A 21,010-nucleotide genomic window follows, 5' to 3' on the forward strand; every position below is an offset into this window, starting at 1 on the left:
TATATATATATAAAAACCAACCTGTGCTCTCACTTCCACCCAGACACTCCCTCCACTGAAAGCAGAGGTGGAGTTGGCCTGTCCCATCTGCTGTCACTCCAAGCTGTATGCACCCAGCCCGCCGATGTGAAGGGCAGGCTGCTTTCCATCGAACTCACCCTTTATGAGCAGGGCGTAATTCTGCCCTCAGTTATTCCCCTGCATCTTTTGTGGCATTGCAAAGCAGCGCAGTAATGGAAACCTGCTTGAATGTTTCTGTGGGTGATGCATGAGCCAGAGCGGAGTCCCGTTCTGTCGTGGCGTTGACAGCGTTATTTTTGTCATCAGAGGAAGAAGACACTACTCTCACGTACACAGGGTGGGACTCCCTGGGCAGTCCCTTGTAAATGCCACACAGTCAGCCTGGCTGTGCGTTGCACCGGCTGCCACAAATACTGCACACAGACTGCAGGGCAATGGGGAATCACACGGAGGGAATTGACCGGCTGAGTAGGAAGGGACCTTTGCAAAATGGACCCATACTTCAGAGTTTTAGAGTGGAACGACTGAGGACACCTGCCTGTAAACTACTACCTGATGCCAGGGGGAGTATCTGAAACAACATCTGTTAGGGATGCCTGGAGGCCTCTCCCTAGAAAATATTTTTTTAGCTCAATCACCAGATCTGGCCTTGATGCAGAAAGTTCCTGGGCCTGCATAATGCCGGCAATCAGATACTATAGCCTGGGTGGCCCTAAACTCATTGCAGTGATCTGGTTTCACTCCCATACTGTCAGTGGTGGCTCTCCTCTCTGTTCCTCCCAAATATCTGTGCATTCTTGCAGGGTGAAGACAATCTGAATTTTTAATGTTCAAAAAACTCATCCTGAGGTACAGGAGGGAAGGAATCTTCCCTGTAAAAAAAATAAATAAATCCCCGGGGCTTTTCTACAGTAAAAATTCAGAGTTTTGTTGCACATTGCCCTTCAAGAAAGCTCTCCTCTATGTGATACCAAGGTCATAAGGGTCCCATGGCTGGATTTGTAGCCCTGGGGCACTCATAGTGAGAGCTAGGTCTTCAAAAGGTCTCAGCTCCCAGTCACGCCCTGGATAAGGGACAGATCTTGCCAATGTAAGGTACTGAGCCATCTTGGAAATTTGGCCTGAGTAAGTGCCTCTGTCAGCTGTTCTCTAAGTAAAGGTGTCCAGGCAGGAACAATACAGGCTGCAGGGAGATGGGCTAAGTGGAAACCCGATAGTCTGGAAGGATGAGATGGGCCTGCAGTGAGACCCACTCCCCAGGGCAAAGGGACTGCAGCATCCTGGCACAGAGGGGGTTAATCCTGAGGTTTATCCCTGACCTGCAGCATTGCTTTGTAAAGCAGATTAATGATGAGGTTTTGCTTAAATACAGGCAGGGCATTGCTGTGCTGTAGAGGAGACCGAGTAGCCTCAGAGCCTGAGTTCACCTGTGGTTTTTAAAAGCAACAGTCGCTAAAAGAGCAGTGAGATAAAGTCTGAGCTGTGACAAGGACACCATCCTTTAAAAGGGGATATATGCTTTTTGTTTTAAAGGAAAAGAGAGCGAGGCACTTGGCTCTACAGTGCAAAACAGGCAGAGCAAAACATTAGCAGAGCGGGGGCGTTATTCAAAGCAAACAGGGATTGATGCGGCGGTACAGCACAGTGCCAGTGAGGACACCACAGCTCACATCTAGACAGAGGTCTTTGGTGAAATGAATTTGGTGACCTAGGCTCAGTTGAGGGGTTTTGGGGTAGTGTGTGTGCATGTGTGTGGCAGATTGGCATCAGGGACCCCAGTGCTCTGCAGTGAGTATGCAGAGGGGTGGTCACGATATGGCAACTCTGATGAACTACTGTCGGCAGTACCAAGCTACTGTAGATATTTGCAGGCAGTGGACAGTGTTGGTGCTGACAGAGCAAAGCAAGGGGCCTTTTCTTAATTAATGCCTGGAAGTGCGTTACATTTCACCGCTGGTGTCCAGGTCCCCACGGGAGGTTCATCCACAGTTCGAGTCTCTTAACAGTTCGGCAATTCTGGACTCCCATGAACGAGACCTTCGTTCGGCTGCACTTCGAAGGCACTGTAATGCCAAATCTTGCATAGATCACTGCTTCTGGAGAAGTCAGTCCACAGGCAGGCCTCAAAGCTCCTTCGGTGGGATGGAGAAGCAGCCTCAGTGGAGGTAAGTCGTTTGATTCCATCGGTACCATGATCTGCACAAAGGAAAAACATAATAGATGCAGATACAACCCGGTTTTCCCCTTCCCCTGCAGCCTGAACTGATCTCGCTCGCCAGCCTGCATCAGGGCGCGATCCCCTGGAGCCGAGGAAGCAGAGCAGCCACTGCAACGCTCAGCTGCTCTTAGTTTATTTCCTGGTTCCTTAGCATCACCGATGCTATGAGCCACGCTGGTTGGTAGAAGCAATAGAGGAACTACAGGTGGGCACGGCATGAAACATCCCCTGCAGAACGACTAGAGATTTGGATCTGTCGGGTGGCTCAGAGCTTCTGGGATCTCTGAGGCCGGGCTATATTTGACAGGGGAAATTATTCCTCCTCCCTGCTTTATCTGCTGCTGCAGGATTATTCCTGTGTGTGTGCTGGGTTGGCTCTGGTGGGGGAAGCTGGAATTAAAGGACGGAGTCTAACCAGGAAACCCAGCAAAACAAAGCGTCCTTGTCCCTGGAGGAAGAAGCAAGCACCATGGCTACACTCTATATCCTTTTACATGCTGAATTCAGGTAATTCATATGAGCTTCATTGGAGCTGGACTGTTCACAGTGATGACAGGTGACAGAACAAGGAGCAATGGGCTCAAGTTGCATCAAGGGAAGTCTAGGTTAGATATTAGGAAACAGTTGCTCACTAGGAGGGTAGTAAAGCACTGGAACAAGTTACCCAGACAGGTAGTAGAGTCTCCATCCTTGGCAGTTTTTAAGACCTGGCTAGACAAACCCTTGTCTGGGGTGATATATCTGCGGCTGGTCCTGCTTTGAGCGAGGGGCTGGACTGCATGAACTGCTGAGGTCTCTTCCAAACCTTCTCTATGATTCTAGGAATTTTCACTACCATGAAATTTCAAAGCAAATGCAGCTTTTTGAAGCAGTAAATAGCCACTTCCCAGAATGAGAAGGAAACCACCCCGCAACACTTAGCTTGAGTTTTGCTGCAGTTTCCAGCGCTGCAGTGCTCTATTTAAGCCCTGAATGTTCTCCAGGCTCTGATCCCATCATGCCTAGGCATTACCAGGGAGCGAACCTGGTGCTCCGTGTTGCCTTACCCAGAAGAGTTGAAACTGGATGAATTCATCGCAGGTTTGGAGTGGCTCTGGGATGCACTGGGGCTACTGGCATGGAGCACTGTGCCAGGTGAGGAGGGCCGGCTGGAGTTTCCAGGGGAGCACGACGATGTTACTGCGCAACAGGAGAGGCCAGAATGAGGTTTGTGTCTTGGGGGTAGTTCTCTCCTCCCTCCCTCTTCTCTCCTTTTCCTCATTCCTTGCTCACTGCACCAGCAGGCATGTTTAATCTGGCACCCTGGCCCTGGGCTGCGCCCAGCCAGCCAAGCGGGGCTTAGGGGGCATCCTCCCCATGATGGAGCAGGGCTGCTGGAGCAGACGGTTCCTTCAGCATGAGATCTGCCAGCCCCGGAAACATCAGCGTTCTCCTCCACAGACCCCCAGGCCAGAGCATGTGTTTCCAGTCCAAAGCCTTATGGTAACCATAGGAGGCATAAATGGGGCAGGGGAATGAGAGAATGGCAAGAGGGGAAGACAGCGAAGGAAGTAAAAGAACGGGCAAGGAAGGAATTGCAATGAACCCCAAGCTGGAGCAGATAAGTCTTGTTCTTGAGCACATCACACCAACAGGGATTGGCTTGGACTTGTAGATCCAGGGCCAACACCCCCCAAATATGAGGGTCATTTGATTACAGGATTCTGCCTTGGTCAGCCATAAATATCTGCTTGGGATCTCACAGGAAAAGCTATTCCAGCGAGGGGACTGTCCTCAGGTTGGCCAGAGGGAGGATGCAGATTTTACCCTTTGCTGTCTTTGACCTTGAACTTGGCCACACTGAGCAACCAGTCAGGGCCAGACCAATGGCCCATCTCATATGGCGTGGGGGTGCTGGAGCCCAGGCAGCTCTCGGAGCTAATCCAAGTCCTCAGCAGTGACAGAGGAAAGAGTGAAAGGGAGCGTGGTTCCCGTGAAGGAAATGGGAGAGGTACCTTCCCACCTGCTGGGCTTACCTGCCCCTGGCATGGTGCTGTGGACTGAGTTGACTGAGGGAGGTCCCAGGGACCCTGAGGTAGAGACCTGAAAGGGAACAGAAACTGAGTCAATCAGTGACTTGGGAAGAACAGAGATCCTGGAGCACTGCTCCCTTCCTCTTCCCATGGGGAGCCCTTTGCATCCTGCAAGCCCCCATACAGATCTCTCGTCCACGTAGAGCTGAGACTCATATGGATGACTCCCTGTGTAACACAGGGTACAGCCCACCTTGCCACTGGATTGCACATGTGCAGACCCTGATCCTGTTGTATCACACACACACACTTCCCATAGTGCAAGCGCAAATGGGTGCAATCTGCAGTCTGTAAGGCAGGGTGCTCAGTATGTGGAGCACTTCTAAATACACAAGCCGTGTCTCCTCTCCCAGCAGCCATCCCTGGGAGCAGCTCCCCCCTCGTTCATGAGCATATGCCATTGCTGTGTTAACTAGGGTGATTGCTTGCCTGGCTGAGGAAAGCTTAGGGGAGGATTTGTTTATTTTAAATTGACTTAGCGTGAGAAATGTTCTGCCCTTTTTCTAGAGGACAAGCACTCTTACCACCTCTCCTGGCATAACTAGAATACCCCCTAATCAGTGCGACTCCCAGCCTCTGGCTGTGACAGGCTGCATACACCTCTAGCAAGGACCAATTAGCTTTTCCTTTTAACAAAAATGCTTGAATGCAAAGCGCTATAAAGACATTCCCTGGTCCTGCAAAATCCCATCCGTTTGCTTCAAACTGCAACAGCAAAATCCGTGATGGTGCTCATCTGACATCTACCCCGGCTGTGTCTGGACACCTCGAGATCATTAATAAAGTTATCCTCAAGCACTGTTATCCAGAAAGGAAGTATATTAGCTCCCTGAGGCACAGTGAGATTAAGTGATTTGCCCATCTTCACTACAGAGAATTAGTGGCTGAGCAGGGACACCAAACTATAGCTCCTGAGTCACAAGTCAGTGCCCTCAACTACCAGCTAATGCACACAGGACCAGTCCACGCTAAAACAAGGTTTAATATTTTAGTTCTAGTCCATTGCATCCAAGCTGCTAGAATAACAACATATCATTGCTCTTGTTCTGGATTTTAACACAGTTCATGCTCTTGTTTTTCCTCTGTCCTGTATGAGTCTTATCTGTAACAAAGAAAGTCGTAAGTGATATTAAACAGTTGTATCCAGATGGCTGGATCACTGACTAGTTCGGGGGAGGGGGGCAACCTTTTTAGCCCCATTCCCTCCTCAAGTGCCACCCCTATTCCCTTTCCCTGCCCAACCTGCTGCTCTGCTTTCTGCTCCCTGCCCTTCCCAATCTGCTGCCCATGTCACTTGCAGCACCCATGGTGCAGGGTGCCCACCCCTGAAACAGTAAATGATTCTGAGCACATAGGATCCTGGCAGAGCAAGAAGAAATGAGCAGTCCAAAACTGGTGAGCTATCCCTCGTCTGTAACTAGACAATGCTAGTCATACTTTTCTGCCTGTGGATACATGAGACTTTGCACCATTAAACTCTTCTGCAATGGGGCTCCGTTTCACTGTATTTTACCTGCAAAGAGACGGAGATGCACGGTTTTGACTCGAGATTTACAAAGGTGTTGAGCCCCTGACCTGTGACACTCAGGGCCTTTCCAGTGGCCTCAGGTTGGACTCACATGAACAGAGATACCCAAACTATTCGTATGATCTTGGCCTCCTCCCTTGCAGCCCTTCTTACTTTGCTTCTTTGTAGAACTAGTTGTTGGCTGATTTTGCTGCCAATTCGTCTTTTTGCCTCTTTAATTAGGGGATGTCTGGGTTTCTAATAGGCCTTTCTCTCTGGTTCTGATTCGTTTACATCTAAATAAGTACACACAGCAACTTGTTGAGAATGGACGATGAATAGCTCATGATATCGTATTACAGCTAAGGCCTTTGTGCGAAAACTTCACCAAACCTCCCGCTTGGAGGGCTCACTCCAACAGGAGACCACCTGATTTCAAGATAGAAAGCATCCCTTATGAATATGCCCAGATACACCCTCCCCTCCTATAGCATATGAACCCTCAGTGCCTGCAATACAGCAGCCAGGCTCCTACTATGCCAAGTCTGTTAGCCAGCAGCAGGCTGTTACCCACAATGCCCACGCTGCTGTAGGGATCCATACCCCATTGCATGAATAGAGGTGACACTGTCCACAGTGACTCTTGCCAACAAAAAAACGCCTTTTGGGCAACAAACAGCAGCAGCATATGATGATCTCAGAGACTATTCATGGGAAGAACGTCTGCAGATGCTTCGGCAGCAGCGTTCACCCCAAACACTCAACACATCTATTAGAGTCTCAGCAAGCTACAGACCTGCCTTGACAAGCACCTGCCTGATGCTCGTGGGTGGAAAAACAGGCAGGTGCCCTTTGATGTTCAGTGCACCCCAGTTAAGATGGCAACTTTTGTTAAGCAGTGAGACTGCAGACCACTCCCCTGGCACCTTCGTTCACGCAGAGGAGGAACAGCCACCTCTCCAGTTCGGGATTGCAACACCGGTCTGTAAAGGTGCGTGTAGTTTCAGGGATGTGGTTTTTGCTCCCAGAATTAGCAAAGGACCTTAGCACCTGCTCAAGTGAATTCAGCTGAGTTAAGCATGGCCTTAATGCTCTCTTGGACCAGGGCAGAAAGAAAGAGGAGCCACTTGAACCTGTTTTATAGTTTGCAGCCTAATGCTCCATTGCCCATTGAGATGAGAGCAGGCCCCTGGAGTGTCATTTAAGTACCATATTAAAACATGACAGAGGTCCGTGTGCTGCATGCTGGGTTTGAGATGGTGGGAGCTGGACATTTTTAACCCTATGTTTCCCAGTAGATTGATCTAGGTCTAACTGTCATTGTTAAAAAGGATTTCCCCCCATTTTAACTGATTGCAAAGTCATGTTTAACACCAGATTAGATAATACAACTCTTCAGGGTTGTGCTCTACTACAGCCTTATTTCCTAGTAAAAACAAGTCCAGTAAGTCCTTCATCTATGCAGCCCTTTCTCTTCTTCCATGACAGTAAATCCTCCGACTCTCACCACTTTTTTCTGCAGGAGGGTAAGGGGAGAAGGGATAGTATTGGACTTAGGTTTTGTCCCGAATCCCAGACTCAGCCCAGTATCCCAGAGCAGTTCACTGCCTCATCTCAAATATCCTAAGGTGAGCTGGTGACCAGCATTGACATTACAGTGGCCATCACTAGGCTCCAGAGTCAACACCACTAGGCTTCAGACTGTGGCAATCCTGATCAAACTATGGACCACATAACAACACCCTGCCCTCTATACAAATGTGATGGTGACATTGCAGAGGTACATTCCCTTTCCTCAAGAGCATTAGACTGGTTAACTAACCTTAAACTGGACTTATAATTGTTGCTCCAAGTCAGCCGTAGGAAAGAAGAAGAGTCAACCTACTGAGTGGAGACAGTCCACACCTTCAAGAACCAGCTTCCGCTAATATTTAACAGTTTTTCTGTGCAACATTAAGGGATCGAAGCTTGGGATCAGACCCTCAGAGAATAAGTCTAGGCTGATTTACACCCACTGAGATACTTGATTAAAAATCAAAGAAAAGGAGAACAAAAGTGTATATTCCACAGAGAAGGACCAGGCTATGTGACCAGTGCAAGGCTGGCGTGCTGGCTACCAGCTCAATCTACCCGCCTTAACAGCATCTCCACCCAGTTCCCTACTCATTTCCTCGGGGCGTGCATGGGAGGAGATGGGGTGACTCAGAGAACGGCGCTGTTTTCCTTGTGTTGGTACCAAATTGAAGCCCTGATGAGAAGATATTGCACTGCAGGAAGTGGAGAGGATGATTCAGCAGGCAGTGCTCAGCCCAGCGAATTGGGTCAATGCCCCAGGGAGCACCCGCTGGGAGAAGCACTGTATTTTTGGTTAAAAGTGAAGGAAGCCCTGCCCACTGGTTCCATGGGCATCCGTGACCTGTGAGGTTCTTTGCTCCCTTTTCTAGTCGACTGCACAGTGCTTGCACCCTCTGCACTGTGGACAGTTCAGAGATGATCTCCACTGCAAGAAGACCCATCTCCTTACTACTCTAAGGTACTTCCTGCTTCACAGACAGTAACGGGGAACCCCCCTCCCCATGCCTTGGTCCAACGGATCTCACCAGTCTGGAGTTGTAGATGGGAGATTTAATGGGGGTTGGCACTGGGCAGCTGATCCGCTTCTCCTTCTGGCGCCGGTTACAGAACCAAACCCGAACCACTTCCTTTTCCATGGAGAGCTGCTCTGCTATCAGGGAGATCTCCTCTGAGCTGGGCTTGGGGTTCTGCTAAGAGAGGGCGTTAGGTTAACAAAGAAAGCCTTGCCGAGCCGAAGTTGCAGCACCAGCAAGGGGGGAGAATCAGTCAAACGGGATCAGACATGGGACTGGGCCAGGGTAGTAGTGAGGGCTGGTTGGAAAATGTTCCACCAGAACACATTTGTCAATGAAAAATGGGGTTTGAGCCACCAGACTAAGTGAGAAGTGCCTGCCTTCCACCAAAAATATCGTTTTTTTTTTCTTTTTTGGGGCATCTGAATGCTGGAGAACCAAGACAGTCTAATTGTGAATTGCTGCCATGGTCTTGCATGCAGCTGGAGGCAGAGCTCCCCAACTTGACCAGCCCCTTCAAGGTCACAAGGCAGCTGTAAGACTGCCAGAGGGGACAAAGCAGTGCACTGCGGGAACCTATTCTGATCGGGGGTGCGTCTACACGAGACGCCAACTGCGCAGTAGCCTAATAACACTGTGCAAAAGTGTTTTGGGGAAAAACCAGGCTAATATGCTACTGCGCAGTAGTATTAGACTACTGCGCAGTAAGCATCACTAACAACCCATGTGCCAGCATTACTGCGCAGTGGTGCGAGTTACTGCACATTGATTGAGTACTTGGTTAACCAAGTGCTAAACTTAATGCGCAATAACTATAACACATTAATGAATGTGTAGACGTGCCCAGGGAAACCCATCTCCTGAAGATGGACCAATGCACCCCAGAGGCACTGCAGCTGTGTGTGCAAGCTGAAATATTCTCTTTCTATTTTTCAGCAAAAGGTCATTTTTTTCCCCATGGAAAATTAAAATACCATGCAACTACAAGCTGCAATAAACCCCCTCTCCCTTCCAAAGCAGGTTCCCTCCCTTCTCCTTTTGGAGGCCTCAGGTGCGCAGCTAAGAGCCGGCAGGGATTTCCAGCTGGGGAATACAGTTCATAACCCACGCCAAGATTTTCCTCTCACATCTTGAAACCTCTTCTCCAGCGTGGAGCGAATGTTGGTCTCGATGCTGGTGCGTTTCTTCCTTTTCCGCCCAAACATCTCGCTCACCAAGGGGTAGGAGCTGGGGGTGCTCATGGAGGAGTCCAGCGGGGCAGATTCTGAGGAGAGGGGGAGAAGGGAGAGTCCACGAGGGTTTTGCCCTTGGAATTACAGATATTTGTTTTGGTTTTTATCCCCTCTCCCAACAAGCTCCCTCGAGGGCCAAATTTTCAGCTGTTTTCAACAGTGGAACTATGCTGCTTCACGCCAGCTTGGCATCAGACCGCGCGTTGCCGAAACACTTCGTGTTGCGGTGCACAGACTGAGCAAGGTGCTGGTCAAGCACACCGGGCCATGACGTTCCCCAACGGCTTGCAGCCCCGAGGGATTATCACCCTGCAGACTTCTGTGTGCCGCTAGCGGAGATCCCCCTTTACATCCTAAAGGACATGCTCCTCCTAAAACTGACATATCGCAGAGCACTTTGCCAAAGGGCTAGATAGTTGCAGCTGAAGCAAGCGAAGCACAGAGCAGCCAGCTAGCTTTCCTGGTAAGTGGCAGAACCAGGAATAGAGCAAGTGTGACCCCCAGCAAGTGCGTTTCAGGTCTCCCACTGTGCCGCGGGGGACAGAAGTGGTGCTACTGTCCCAAGCTGTGGCTGCAGCTCTAGCTCTCATCTTCGGAGGCCCCATTCAGCCCCCGATTGCACTGGCCATTATACCAGAGCAGCATGGCGTGGCCTACCTGCGTCGCTCAGCCACTTCTCCAGCAGGGGTTTGAGCTTGCACATGTTCTTAAAGCTCAGGTTGAGTGCCTCAAAGCGCGAAATGGTGGTCTGGCTGAAATCATTGCCGTACAGCTTCCCCATGGCCAGTCCGACGTCACCCTGCCAAGGCAGCCAGAACTGAAAGAGTAGCTGAGAAAACCCACTCGCAGCCTCCCCGCTTGGCATCAGCTTGTGGCAGGAAGACACCTTTGTTTTTCCCCAAAATCTCTGCTCGGTGACAATGTGATTCAGGTGGGCCCAGCAGAGGAGATGGACCTTTACCCTCTCTCTTTAGGTCACCTGAGCTGGCTACAGTCCCAAGGGAGGGGGAAACCTGCTCCCTCTGCCTACGGGACTGGTATCGCCTACCTGGGTGAGGGGCATCTACCTGGTGGGCTGCAGTCTGCCTGGCAACTAGTGATGTATTTGAAATTGGTTGGCCGACAGCCAACATTTGCTGGCCTCCATTGGACCAGGTGAATGAGGTCACAGGGGCTATATAAGTTAAGACTGCCCAGGAGGAGGGGGCAGCAGCCATGCGGGGGACTCCGACTTAGAGAGGAGCTTGACCATCTGAAACGGGCTCTGTCCCCCATAACTCATGAGTGAGGAACGGCCTGCCTCCAGAGGGGATCTCCAACAGCCTCGGGATGATGCTTGTGAGTAAGCTACTCGAGATCTGGGTAGCTTTCTAGCTGGCAGTAACTCAGATGCGTGATCAAAAAGGCTACCTCAGCCAGACTGTTTTGCTCGATGGGATTGCTATGATATTGCTCTATCTTGTACCCTATTTTCACCTTCCCCCTGTAATTAATAAAGTTCTCCTTTGAGACCGGTGTGGGAGACTTATTGAGGGGTGGCTCTAAATTATGCCTAAGAGACCCCTCAGGTCTGCCTTTTTGGCCCCCGACTTGGGGAAGTGCCCCAAGCGCCTGTACTGGGTCGAGTACCCATAGGACTACTAGGCCTGTGTTTCCCCGAGGACACGAGGCTGAGACCGTCCCTTCTCAGGGTGGTGGCAGCACACGTTACCCCCAGGCTAGCGAGTGTGCTCTAGGAAGGGGGTCAGCTGGACGCGAGGCGCCCCAGGGAGGCACTCGGGGCCTGGGAGGTGGTCGGGCGCACGGAGGTGGGGGCCTCAATGCAGGAACCCGCCACACAGCTCACGCTTGGTCGTTTCTCCATTGGCAATGCCTCCAGATCCTCAGCCCGCTTGCCTGAGAGCCCTCTGTCTCTTCCACAGCTGGAGACTGACCCTCAGAAAGGCTGTGGCCTTTCTATAGCCGCTCCCCCCTGTGCTCTGCAGGTGGTATTCCCAGGAAACATGCCCATCTCAAACCCATGCCTTCCACCATCCCCACATCTGTGCTGACCCCTTCCCCTTCCCTTTCGTGTGTGCATCGGTATCAAATTCTCCCCCCCAACATCAGTATCAAGCCTCAACCATCTCATACTAAGCCCTTCCCCAAGAGACCTCTGTTCGTTACCCTCACCTGCGTGAACCCGAGCTTGATTCGCCTTTGCTTGAAAGTCTTAGCAAACTTTTCTAGCTCCTCCAGGTCGCTAGGTTCCTCGCATGCGGCTGAGGATGGCAAGTGCTTTGCAACCTGCAAGTGCTGGGGCATGTCCAGGTGGGCTTCTACTGAGGACCCAGGGAGCCCCGAACGTCCCACAGCCTGTTAACAACAGAGGCATGATAAGAAAAAACCTCAACAAATGTCTGCATCTCTTTCACTCATCATTGCTTAATGCTGTTATGTGCTGTTGCTTCCTCCACCAGAGGTGGCTGCAAGCTGGTGGAGGGGACGATGATCTTCACAGGTGCATGTGAGAGGCAAAGGGCTGGGTGGAAAAAGAAGAGGGTCTCTCAGCTCTGCTTGACTGATGTGTGACTGATGTGTGGGAGGCATGAGAAGTGCAGTCCTAGAGAGTCTGTCATATTCTTACGGAAGTTTTTGGCCCACTGGGCAGGTTCAGGCACTGAAATCAGAGCTCCTCCACAGCCATATTGTGGTGGATCTGACACGGCAATTGGAGCCAATTCCCTTCCAAACCCTAGGGACCTTGGATGAGGGGAAGCAGGGGAGGTGAGATGGAAATCCCTCTGTGGAAGACTGCTGTGCCTGGAACCCACAAGGATGAATGAGCCAAAGCCACTTTTGCAATCAAGCAACCATCACAGCCCAAGGCAATGCAGGCCGGAAATGCCTTGGGGATTGTAAAGATCCCAACTTTGCCCCTGGGTGAGGCAGGCAGCAGAAAACAGTGAAGAAAAAGAAGGGCTGACAACAAGGCACAACGGGAACGAGCAGCAGAGGCCAGCACAGGTGCAGTGACTGCAGTCATGATTGCACAGGCACACCGTGAGCACCTTGGATCTTGGGGAAGAGGAGTTAGTAGTTGCTTTTGAAATAGAGGGTCTCACTGAGGAAAGGGGCAACAGAGTAATGCCAGGCTTCAGCACAGTTTGAAAGGGCTGGGAGTGGGAGAAGGGCATAAAAGGGGATCTGTGGCTCCCAGGTAGTTGGTGACGTGGCCCTTGGGGTGAATTCAATTCTACTCCTGGCTGAGGTTGTGGGGATGCAATTACCTGCGAGGCGAGGCTGGGCCCAGGCTGCGAGAGGATGAGGCTGCTTTGCTGCTGTTGGTAGGAGAGAAGGCTTGGCTGCAGAGCTGGTGAGAAACAAAGAGATGGACCAGATCAGACGGGCCTCCCTGCAAGCATCTAAAATGAGCTGCGCTGCTTAGAGCCCCCGGGCTCCAGATCACCAGGAGCCACAGGGGAGGATCCACTGCATGCTTTATGGGGTGCAGCGGGGATGGGGAAACTTTATGGCCCATCCATAGCATGTCAGTGTGTGTAGGGGGGGGGTCCTAGGGAAGGCAGGAGTGAACACAGCCTGCCCACCCAAGCCTACTGAGGTGCTCCAGAGTGGGCAGCTCTGGATTTGTCCTAGTTGTCTGTTCTTGACTCCTCGACCATGGCTAGGCAGTGGTTGAGGTCTGTGCTTTAGTGCAGAAAGTCTTCAGTTCAAACACTTGGGCAGAAGGGGATGAAGGGGAAAGGGTTATTGCATATGCAAACCATGACTCAATTACTGCTCACCTGTCTTATTCACATCTCCTGTCCCCCGCCTGTTAAATAGCCCATTAATCACCTCTGTGAAGCTCTGTAGGGCAGGGAGACGATCATCATATTTGATGTGTAAACACCCTCCAGCACATTCAGGATGCTACATAATTTACAAATAGAGGCAGGACAATCACGTAAGCACACGTGTGCACACATTTTCAGTTGTTTTTTCCCCACGTGGTAATTTTTTTTTTTTTTAAATCTGCTTCAAAAGCTATCGAGCAACCAAAGCTGGGGCAGGGAAAAGGGAAGAAAAGGTGAAGGAAAATCAAATCCTGAACAGCTTTCTGTTGTTTTCAGTAGCCAAGGGAAAAAACAGAGAAAAAAAATAAAATTAAACTTTGAAACAATGTATAGTGGCTTTTTTGTTTCGTTTTGGGTTTTTTTGATGACCAAATGGAGAATTTCAAACAATTGCAGAATTCTTTGGCTTTGACAAAAGGCCAGCTTTGTCTAAGGAAGTTTGGACTGGAAGTTTTGAGTAGCTCTAGTGTGAATGTAGCAGACCTTCAGTCATAGCCAATTTAGTTGGATCCAAGTTGGTGAATCAGAAGTGAGACTCCTTTTCTAGGCTGTAAAGCCAGAAAAAGCCATTATGATGACAATACAGGTAAAACAGTTCACCCAGTAATCATGCAACCAGCTCACCAAAGCAGAGGTGAAATAGAGCAGAGCTTTTAAAAAACCACCACATTTTTATTTAAAGGATGCTGACTAAAGGAGCATATATCATACTTCTCTGAATGTTAATTATATTCCCTACTACAATTTTGCTTCCTATTTCCAATATGAGCTTTACAGACTTCAACTTGCAGCCATTAGATTGTTTTTTTTAATCAAAATCCTATAGTTATTCCCCCTGAAGCTTTAGGTTATAAATTTCATTAATGAAGTGTATCTTAAGCTACCTTATTCTTTCCTTTTTTATTCTACTGTATTTCAAATAAATTGCATTTCTCCTCAAATACATAAAACAATCCAAAATGATGAAAGAAAGGGGAAAATCTATAAAACTAACAAAAAGTGGTATTTATGGGGTCCATGTAATTGTTTAGCTGATAAACTGCCAGATGAATGTCTATATCTCTGATGGAAAAATCCTACAGGATTTAACCAGGGTCGAAGCGATATGGCTCGCCAAAAATTTAGTAAAGTTTTAGGGACATTACTTTTGAAACCCAGAGAATTTATTAGAGAATTATAACCTTTCTGGAGGGGGCTTGGAGCCTTTCTAAAATCATTTCTATGGAACCCAACAGAGAATTATATCCCTGGGATTGATTTCAAACTGAAACCTATAGAAAATACATTAATTTTGTTAAACAAAAATAAATTTCAACAATCCTTTTATTCTAAACTGAATGTGCCATATCGCATTTATTCACCTTGATATTTCTCTTTAAAAAATGATTTCCTTTGACACTGGAGTCGTTTTGAATGTCAAATCTGAGCTAGAAATAAAGTACACACTTTTAACAGTGAAGAGAATTATTCATTGGAGCAACTTTCTTAGGCTGCAAGGGTTTCTCCATTTCTTGAACTATTTAAAATCAAGTCTCAAATGTCTTTGTGAAATGTATCTTGCTCAAATGAAAGGAGTAGGGGCTGGCTTCAGGGATCCCTGGGTAAAAGTCTCTAGCCTATCTTTTGAAGCTGGTCAGCTAGGGCATCATAACGGTGCATTTTGCCATGCTGATGGTCCCTCATATCAGGTGTTTTTGTGACTGGTCATAGGAAAAGATCAATGTAGATTAAAAAATATATATATATTTGAGATGAAGAGCTCTCTGCATGCACCTATGTCAAGCTGGAACCCCATTTTTTTTTTCTTTGCCTCTATTTGATGGACAAGACCTTCACTCTTTAACCTCCAGATTCAGATGAAGCACAAAGGTGCTGTCAGAAGAAGTCCTTCTTACAGGACTAACAATAGAGAGTCATTCAATCATGATGATTTTCTAGTCAGAGGTAAGTATGCTTTGTCCAAAAGGCTAGCTGCTGCCAGAGCAAAGCGGGTTTTGAAGTCTGGACTTCAACTACATATGATGGGAGGCTGTGGCTGACCAAAAAACTTGCCTCATGAATGGGCTGGAGGTCTTTAGAAGGACGGGCCTCACCAGCCATCTTATAGAAGAGACTAGACCTAGAAGGCAAGGCGGTGCAGGGAAAAGAAGAGGGGAAGAACAAATCTTGGACACCCTCAAGGACTGTGACCAGATCCCGAAGACCGTAAAGACTGTTGCAGAAACAAAGGCAGGGAGCAGCGTACAGGCATTGCTTCTTGTTGGTGGACCTGAATTTCCTGTGCTATGTAAACCATGAAGGAGCCCTGCAAGGTCTGCATCTACATGTGTGCAAGGTATAAACCCGAGTGCTGTATAAGTACAGCTCTGGGAATGATGGGCTTCAATGACTGGGGAGTCTTGGGGGAAAGAGGGGTTCAGGATTGGCCCTGGGGCTGCTGGACTGCAAGGTTCAGGCTCTGAGGAGGGCTACCGGGCAGAGGGTCTGCATGGCAGGAGTGAAGGTCTTTCCAGCAGGATGCTTTTCTCATTTCGGATGAGAACATTGGTAGCAAGAGCCAGGGTTTTAATGATAGATTAGCCACACCCCAGCAGCTGGGGACACTTAATTTGATAGGTAAATGCTTAAGTGTATATCAAAACCTTTTTGATGCATCACTCAACAGCATCAATACCATCCGGGATGGTTAGAGTTTCCAGACAACGTGACTACATTACCAGGCTCATTCAGAGCTATTATAATGTTGCATGTTTTATGGCCCATATCCTGCAATGTGTCCATACAGAGAGACGTTGAGGCCCTCTGAAAGCAGGAGGGGCTGAAAGCGGGGTCTGAAGCTCTCTCCGCGCTTGCTTGATTATAGGTTCAGCACCAACATTAGCATAACTCACAGGGAGTGCCGACCTCTCAACGTTTGAGAAACTCCCTTAAAACAATTCCCTCTAAACACAGGAGTGTAGGACAGCAAGGTATTTCCTGGATCATCAAATCCAGCCCTGGATATCACAAGCTACCACATCCGACCCCGCTTTTCAGAAACTGGCCCGCTCCATCTTAAAGCTAAGCCGTTCTGGAACACTGCTCCTGCGATGGTGCAAAACTTTCTTCTCAGTTTCACCCTCAATTTATTCCAGGCTAGTCTGTTTGCATTTCTTTTTCCACTAACATTGTTCTTTAGTGGAGATCAGTCTTTTCCCTCTCTGGTATTTACTTCCCTGCCGTATTTATAGAGAGCAAACACAGCTCTTCCACGCAATGCTGCAATATTAATACAATGCAGGCAAGGCGGGTTCTGCAGAAGGATTAGACTCCTGGGTTTTTCAGTGTAATCCTGCTTCAGACTAGCCCAATCAGAGGCTGCTCTGAATTTCAATGGCAACTGGAGAGACATGGCTGAGAGGCAAGCCTGAGGTTTCCCTGGGAAGCCCCTTGGTGGAGCTATTGCAGCGTGCAAACAGCTGTGGGAGCATCTCTCTGGGCACAAGCCTAGTGAGCAGGAGGATCAGACCTGGTGGTTCAGTTTGGCAGGGTTTTATTTTTGGCCGGTTCTTCCTAGCTGCTTTGCATGGGGGTGGCTTCAGGCACATCCGGGTGGGGGAACTGACCGGCAGAAAGTGAGAGGGCAGGCAAGCAGGAGCAGCAGGAAGATGAGAGTGAACCGGATCCTGCTCCCAGTGACTTCACTGGCTGTGGCGGAGTGCGGCTGCTGAGCGACCAGTGTCCTAGGAGAACGGCATGGTTCTTGCATTGTACTCGCGACTGCCCCCATGTCAAGGGCTGGTGTTAAACGAGTGATCTCTGCTATTACCTTGTTGCCCAGCCTGGGTCTGCGAGAGCAGGAACTGAGGCACCGACTGCACATGACCAGGGAGAAGGACCAGCTGCTGCAGGGTGTGGAGAGAATTCATGTCCTGAAGGAGAAATGCAGGAGATGAGTCTTTTCTTCACATGTGCCATCAACTCCCTGCAGCTGCGTGCGGTACCTGCCACCTCCCTGCTTCTCTCAAGTCTCAGCCCAGCACACAGTTCACACATGCACCTCACAGCCCCAGAAATGGAGTGGCTCTAGTGTTTCTCATCTACGCTTTATTCCTCCCAACAACTAAAAAAAGCATCTGCATGGAGGACAATGGTGTCTGCATGGAAATGCTCCCATTTTCCTCATCAAAGAATACATAAATTTGGGGGTTTGGGCAGCTGAAATTTTGCAGCTGAAAACTCTGGGGTGCCAGTTGTTGCCTCCTTCTCTTCGCTCCCTCCAGAATTCTGTTTTGGGCCTTTCAGGTCTTTTGACAAAATGTATAAAACTCCAAGAAAAATGTCAACTCCCTCCCCCATCCCCCCAAATTTGTGCAGATGCAGGAATCTTACTTTGGACATTTATACACATGCTCCAGGAGTGAGGAGAGGGGCACTTTAAACAGAGTGGCTCCGAGAGCTGCTTTAATTCAAGCACCCAAAGCATCTCGTGTATTAGCGTCCCCGCACTTAAAAGTGGCGGTGGGTGTGCTTTAAGTAAAGCTTGTTGAACCGCTTTAGTTAAAGCACCCCTGCCACCATTTTTCAGCATGGGGTGCTGAGACTGATACTGGAGTCTGCTGGAGCACGGTAATTGCCACACTCCAGGAGAATCAATTAATCGAGTCTGCTCCAATGCGTTATAATTATAGCACACTGGAGCAGCCTCATTGCACGTCCTGACCAACTCCATGGAAAACCAGAGACAATGCAGAGCCCAGCTGGACCAGCATCTCTGCAGGAGCAGCACAGACTGATGGATACATCTCCCTACCATCAGATATTCTGGCTACATGTCGCCATGAGAAGTAAAAATTGCTTGCGAGGTGTGTCTTCATGAGACATTTACTGTGGAGCAGCCTAATTAGCTCTGCAGCAAAGTCTCCACATCTACACATGTGGCCTTATTAGGTTGCAGTAAACTAATACAATCTGCTGTAGGATACTACTTGTAAATACAAGTATTAGTCTACTGTGGAATTATTTACTGTGCAGCAACACGCGTGTAGATGCTGGCGGGGCTGGCTGGGGCACACGGATGCTTCAAAGTAGGGGCTGTCCCCGCACTGCAGCACCCTCATGCCCCAGCCAGCCCCCCTGCAGCTCGGTGAGCCGGGTCGGAGTAGCCCTAGGCTGGCAGGATGACCCTCTGGGCCCTCTGCCAGCTGGGGCCGCTCCAACCTGGCTCAATGTGCTGTGGTCCTGGGTGTATGTTGTAACATGGTGCCCAGGAGCAACAAACTTCAGCACGATAGGCACCAGAGTTTATTGCTGTGAATAAATTACATGTGTAGATGCACCCATGGATAAGAAGAAGCAAGAATCCTTGTAGCTAAACACTGCCCATTACAGCAGCGTCGGATGATGTTACAGGCAGGAGGTGCAGTTCACCCCTCCATAACGGCACAAGCCTCTCCAGCAGTTAATTCCATGTAAAGGGCTGACAGATGTGCAGCTTTCAAGTCTAACTCATGACACTTCACAGAAAGCACTATGAGTTAGACCAACGCTCCCGCCTCAACAGTTGTTGACTGTTGGGTCAGGAGGGTGGGGGATCGAGCTCCATTTGGAGCCTATCCAGCTGAGGAACCGCATGTCTGCGGCTTCTCCCCGCCATCCCAGCTCTGGTGTCTGCATGGGGGGAGAAGGGAGGGGAAGGAGCTTGGCCTGGGGTTTGCCCAGTCTGAGCTGGAGTGGAAGCAGGTGGTTTGAAGCCCCCCCAGGCAAGGGGCTTCCAATCTACCTGCCCCCCTACTCCAGCACTGGCTGCACAAACCCCAGCCCAAGGTCCTTCCCCTCGGTTCTCCCACCCTCCCATCGTGCGGGCAGCACTGGGGACAGGGCCGCACTGCATCAGCCCAGCTACCTGACCAGCCAGAAATTAATGAAGGTGCTGCACTTTGGACCACTTTCATCTGAATCCTCGTGTCATGAGGGTTAATTTGTCATGTGATATGGGACTTTTAAAGCACCCTGCAGCTGTGCTCTTCTGTTAGGCCATGGATGTAGAGTGCTTTCAAGGGGCCGATTGCTTGACACGTGCAGCTTCTGTCTGCGCCCAAGTGCTCAGCACCTATCATTGGGGCCAGACTTTCAAAGGCGCTCAGCATGTAGCACGACAAACTGTTAAAAATCTGGCACTTGAGCCCTGTCTTGAGGTCCGGGCACCACAAAAGGGATGAACTGACCACACATCTCAGGGGCAGAGTTAAGAGGGAGGTTTTCAAGGGCACAGCTGGCACCTAGGCATCTAATTCTGATTGGACATTAATGAGCACAAGTCAGGCACCCACATGCTATTTATGCCTTTGAGAACCTCTGCCAAGGAATGCACTTCATCCCTGGTGTAGATTGGCATGCGTCTACGGAGCTACCCCAGGGAAGAATCTGACCTGTGCCAAGTAGATTGAATCTGATTTATGCCACCTTGCTCCGAAGCCATCATTTTTTTCACTCTCCTCCCCCACTTTTGTTTCCAAGAGGTGTCTTTGGACTGGCCAGGGCTCCTGCTAGACTGCTGTGACAAATGAATGCCCCAGGCCCCATGCCACTAGGGACTGCTGCAGTTCTCAGAGAGGCTGTGGCACTTACCCCTGCTATTTGGCTTCCAGGCATCATGGAAGGTCCTTGCACAAAGGGACCTGATCTGGGGGGTATCGTTGACTGCAAGGAATCACTGAGATCTTCAGTTTTAATCTGCGATGGAGAGCAGAAGAGCTGTATCAGCACAGAGGGCATATGGATGACACGAAGCCAGAGGAAGCTGGGAGATTCAGGACATTAGCAGGTTGAGAAGCCTGGACTGGCAGGGGTGGAGATCCCCTCTGCTCATCACAGCTGAGGTGGGTTTGGGCTCCTAGGCTGTATCCCTGACTCTGTAGCAATTTGTAGTTTGGACAAGTTACTTTCCCCCTCTGTATTTCTGCTTCCTCATCAGTCATGTGGAGATAGCCCTTCTTAACAAGCAAGGGCACAAAAGCTTGCTTAATTAAGCAATCAGGGCTTGTGGACAGAGGTGATATCTTTTATTAGACCAACAAGATTTTTGCAAAAAAAAAAAAAAAATCTTTAACTGAATTAATTAAATCTTTTTTTTTTTTTACAATATCTTGTTGGTCTAATAAAAGATATCTGTCCACGAGCCCTGACTGCTTTTTCCTTTAGACCAATACAGCTACAACCAGGATACGTGTTTAATTAAGGGCATGTAATTATAGCACCTAAGAAATGCTTAAGCCTGGCTGACTTGAGTGGTACTTAAGTTTAAGTGTGCACTTCAGATCTTTGCTGAATCACTACCTTAAAACCTTGTGTGGACCTTGGAAGAAAAGCCCCGGAAGGGCAAAGCATTAAACCAAGAAGTACACCCAAACCGGAGAGTCACTAATTCACTTTCTAGGAATGTCACAACCCCACTCTATTACCTTACTGACTACATCTGGCCTCCTGGTTTTGCTAAAGGGAGGGCAAGAGGAGTGAAGGAGGAGCTCCTAGCTTTGACGATGCACTGGCCCAGCC

General features: G+C 49.3%; 1 protein-coding gene across 3 annotated transcripts in view; it reads right to left on the minus strand.

Moving 5' to 3' along the window:
• Positions 1 to 6: 6 nt before the first annotated feature.
• The window catches only part of POU2F3 (POU class 2 homeobox 3), a 53,761-nt gene continuing 32,757 nt past the window's right edge, over positions 7 to 21,010 (minus strand). For all 3 annotated transcript variants that reach the window (XM_019547069.1, XM_019547068.1, XM_019547067.1), the window contains 10 exons: positions 20,084 to 20,188; positions 17,283 to 17,385; positions 12,908 to 12,990; positions 11,811 to 11,993; positions 10,296 to 10,437; positions 9,534 to 9,670; positions 8,419 to 8,580; positions 4,255 to 4,321; positions 3,286 to 3,418; positions 7 to 2,217 (listed from right to left, as the gene is read on the minus strand). In XM_019547069.1, the coding sequence (XP_019402614.1) occupies positions 2,178 to 2,217; positions 3,286 to 3,418; positions 4,255 to 4,321; positions 8,419 to 8,580; positions 9,534 to 9,670; positions 10,296 to 10,437; positions 11,811 to 11,993; positions 12,908 to 12,990; positions 17,283 to 17,385; positions 20,084 to 20,188 (1,155 nt within the window). In that variant the 3' untranslated portion in view covers positions 7 to 2,177. The remainder of the gene's footprint in view (positions 2,218 to 3,285; positions 3,419 to 4,254; positions 4,322 to 8,418; positions 8,581 to 9,533; positions 9,671 to 10,295; positions 10,438 to 11,810; positions 11,994 to 12,907; positions 12,991 to 17,282; positions 17,386 to 20,083; positions 20,189 to 21,010) is intronic.

This window comes from Crocodylus porosus, unplaced genomic scaffold (genome assembly GCF_001723895.1).
Source record: "Crocodylus porosus isolate Cpor-Errol unplaced genomic scaffold, CroPor_comp1, whole genome shotgun sequence".
NCBI lineage: Eukaryota > Metazoa > Chordata > Crocodylia > Crocodylidae > Crocodylus > Crocodylus porosus.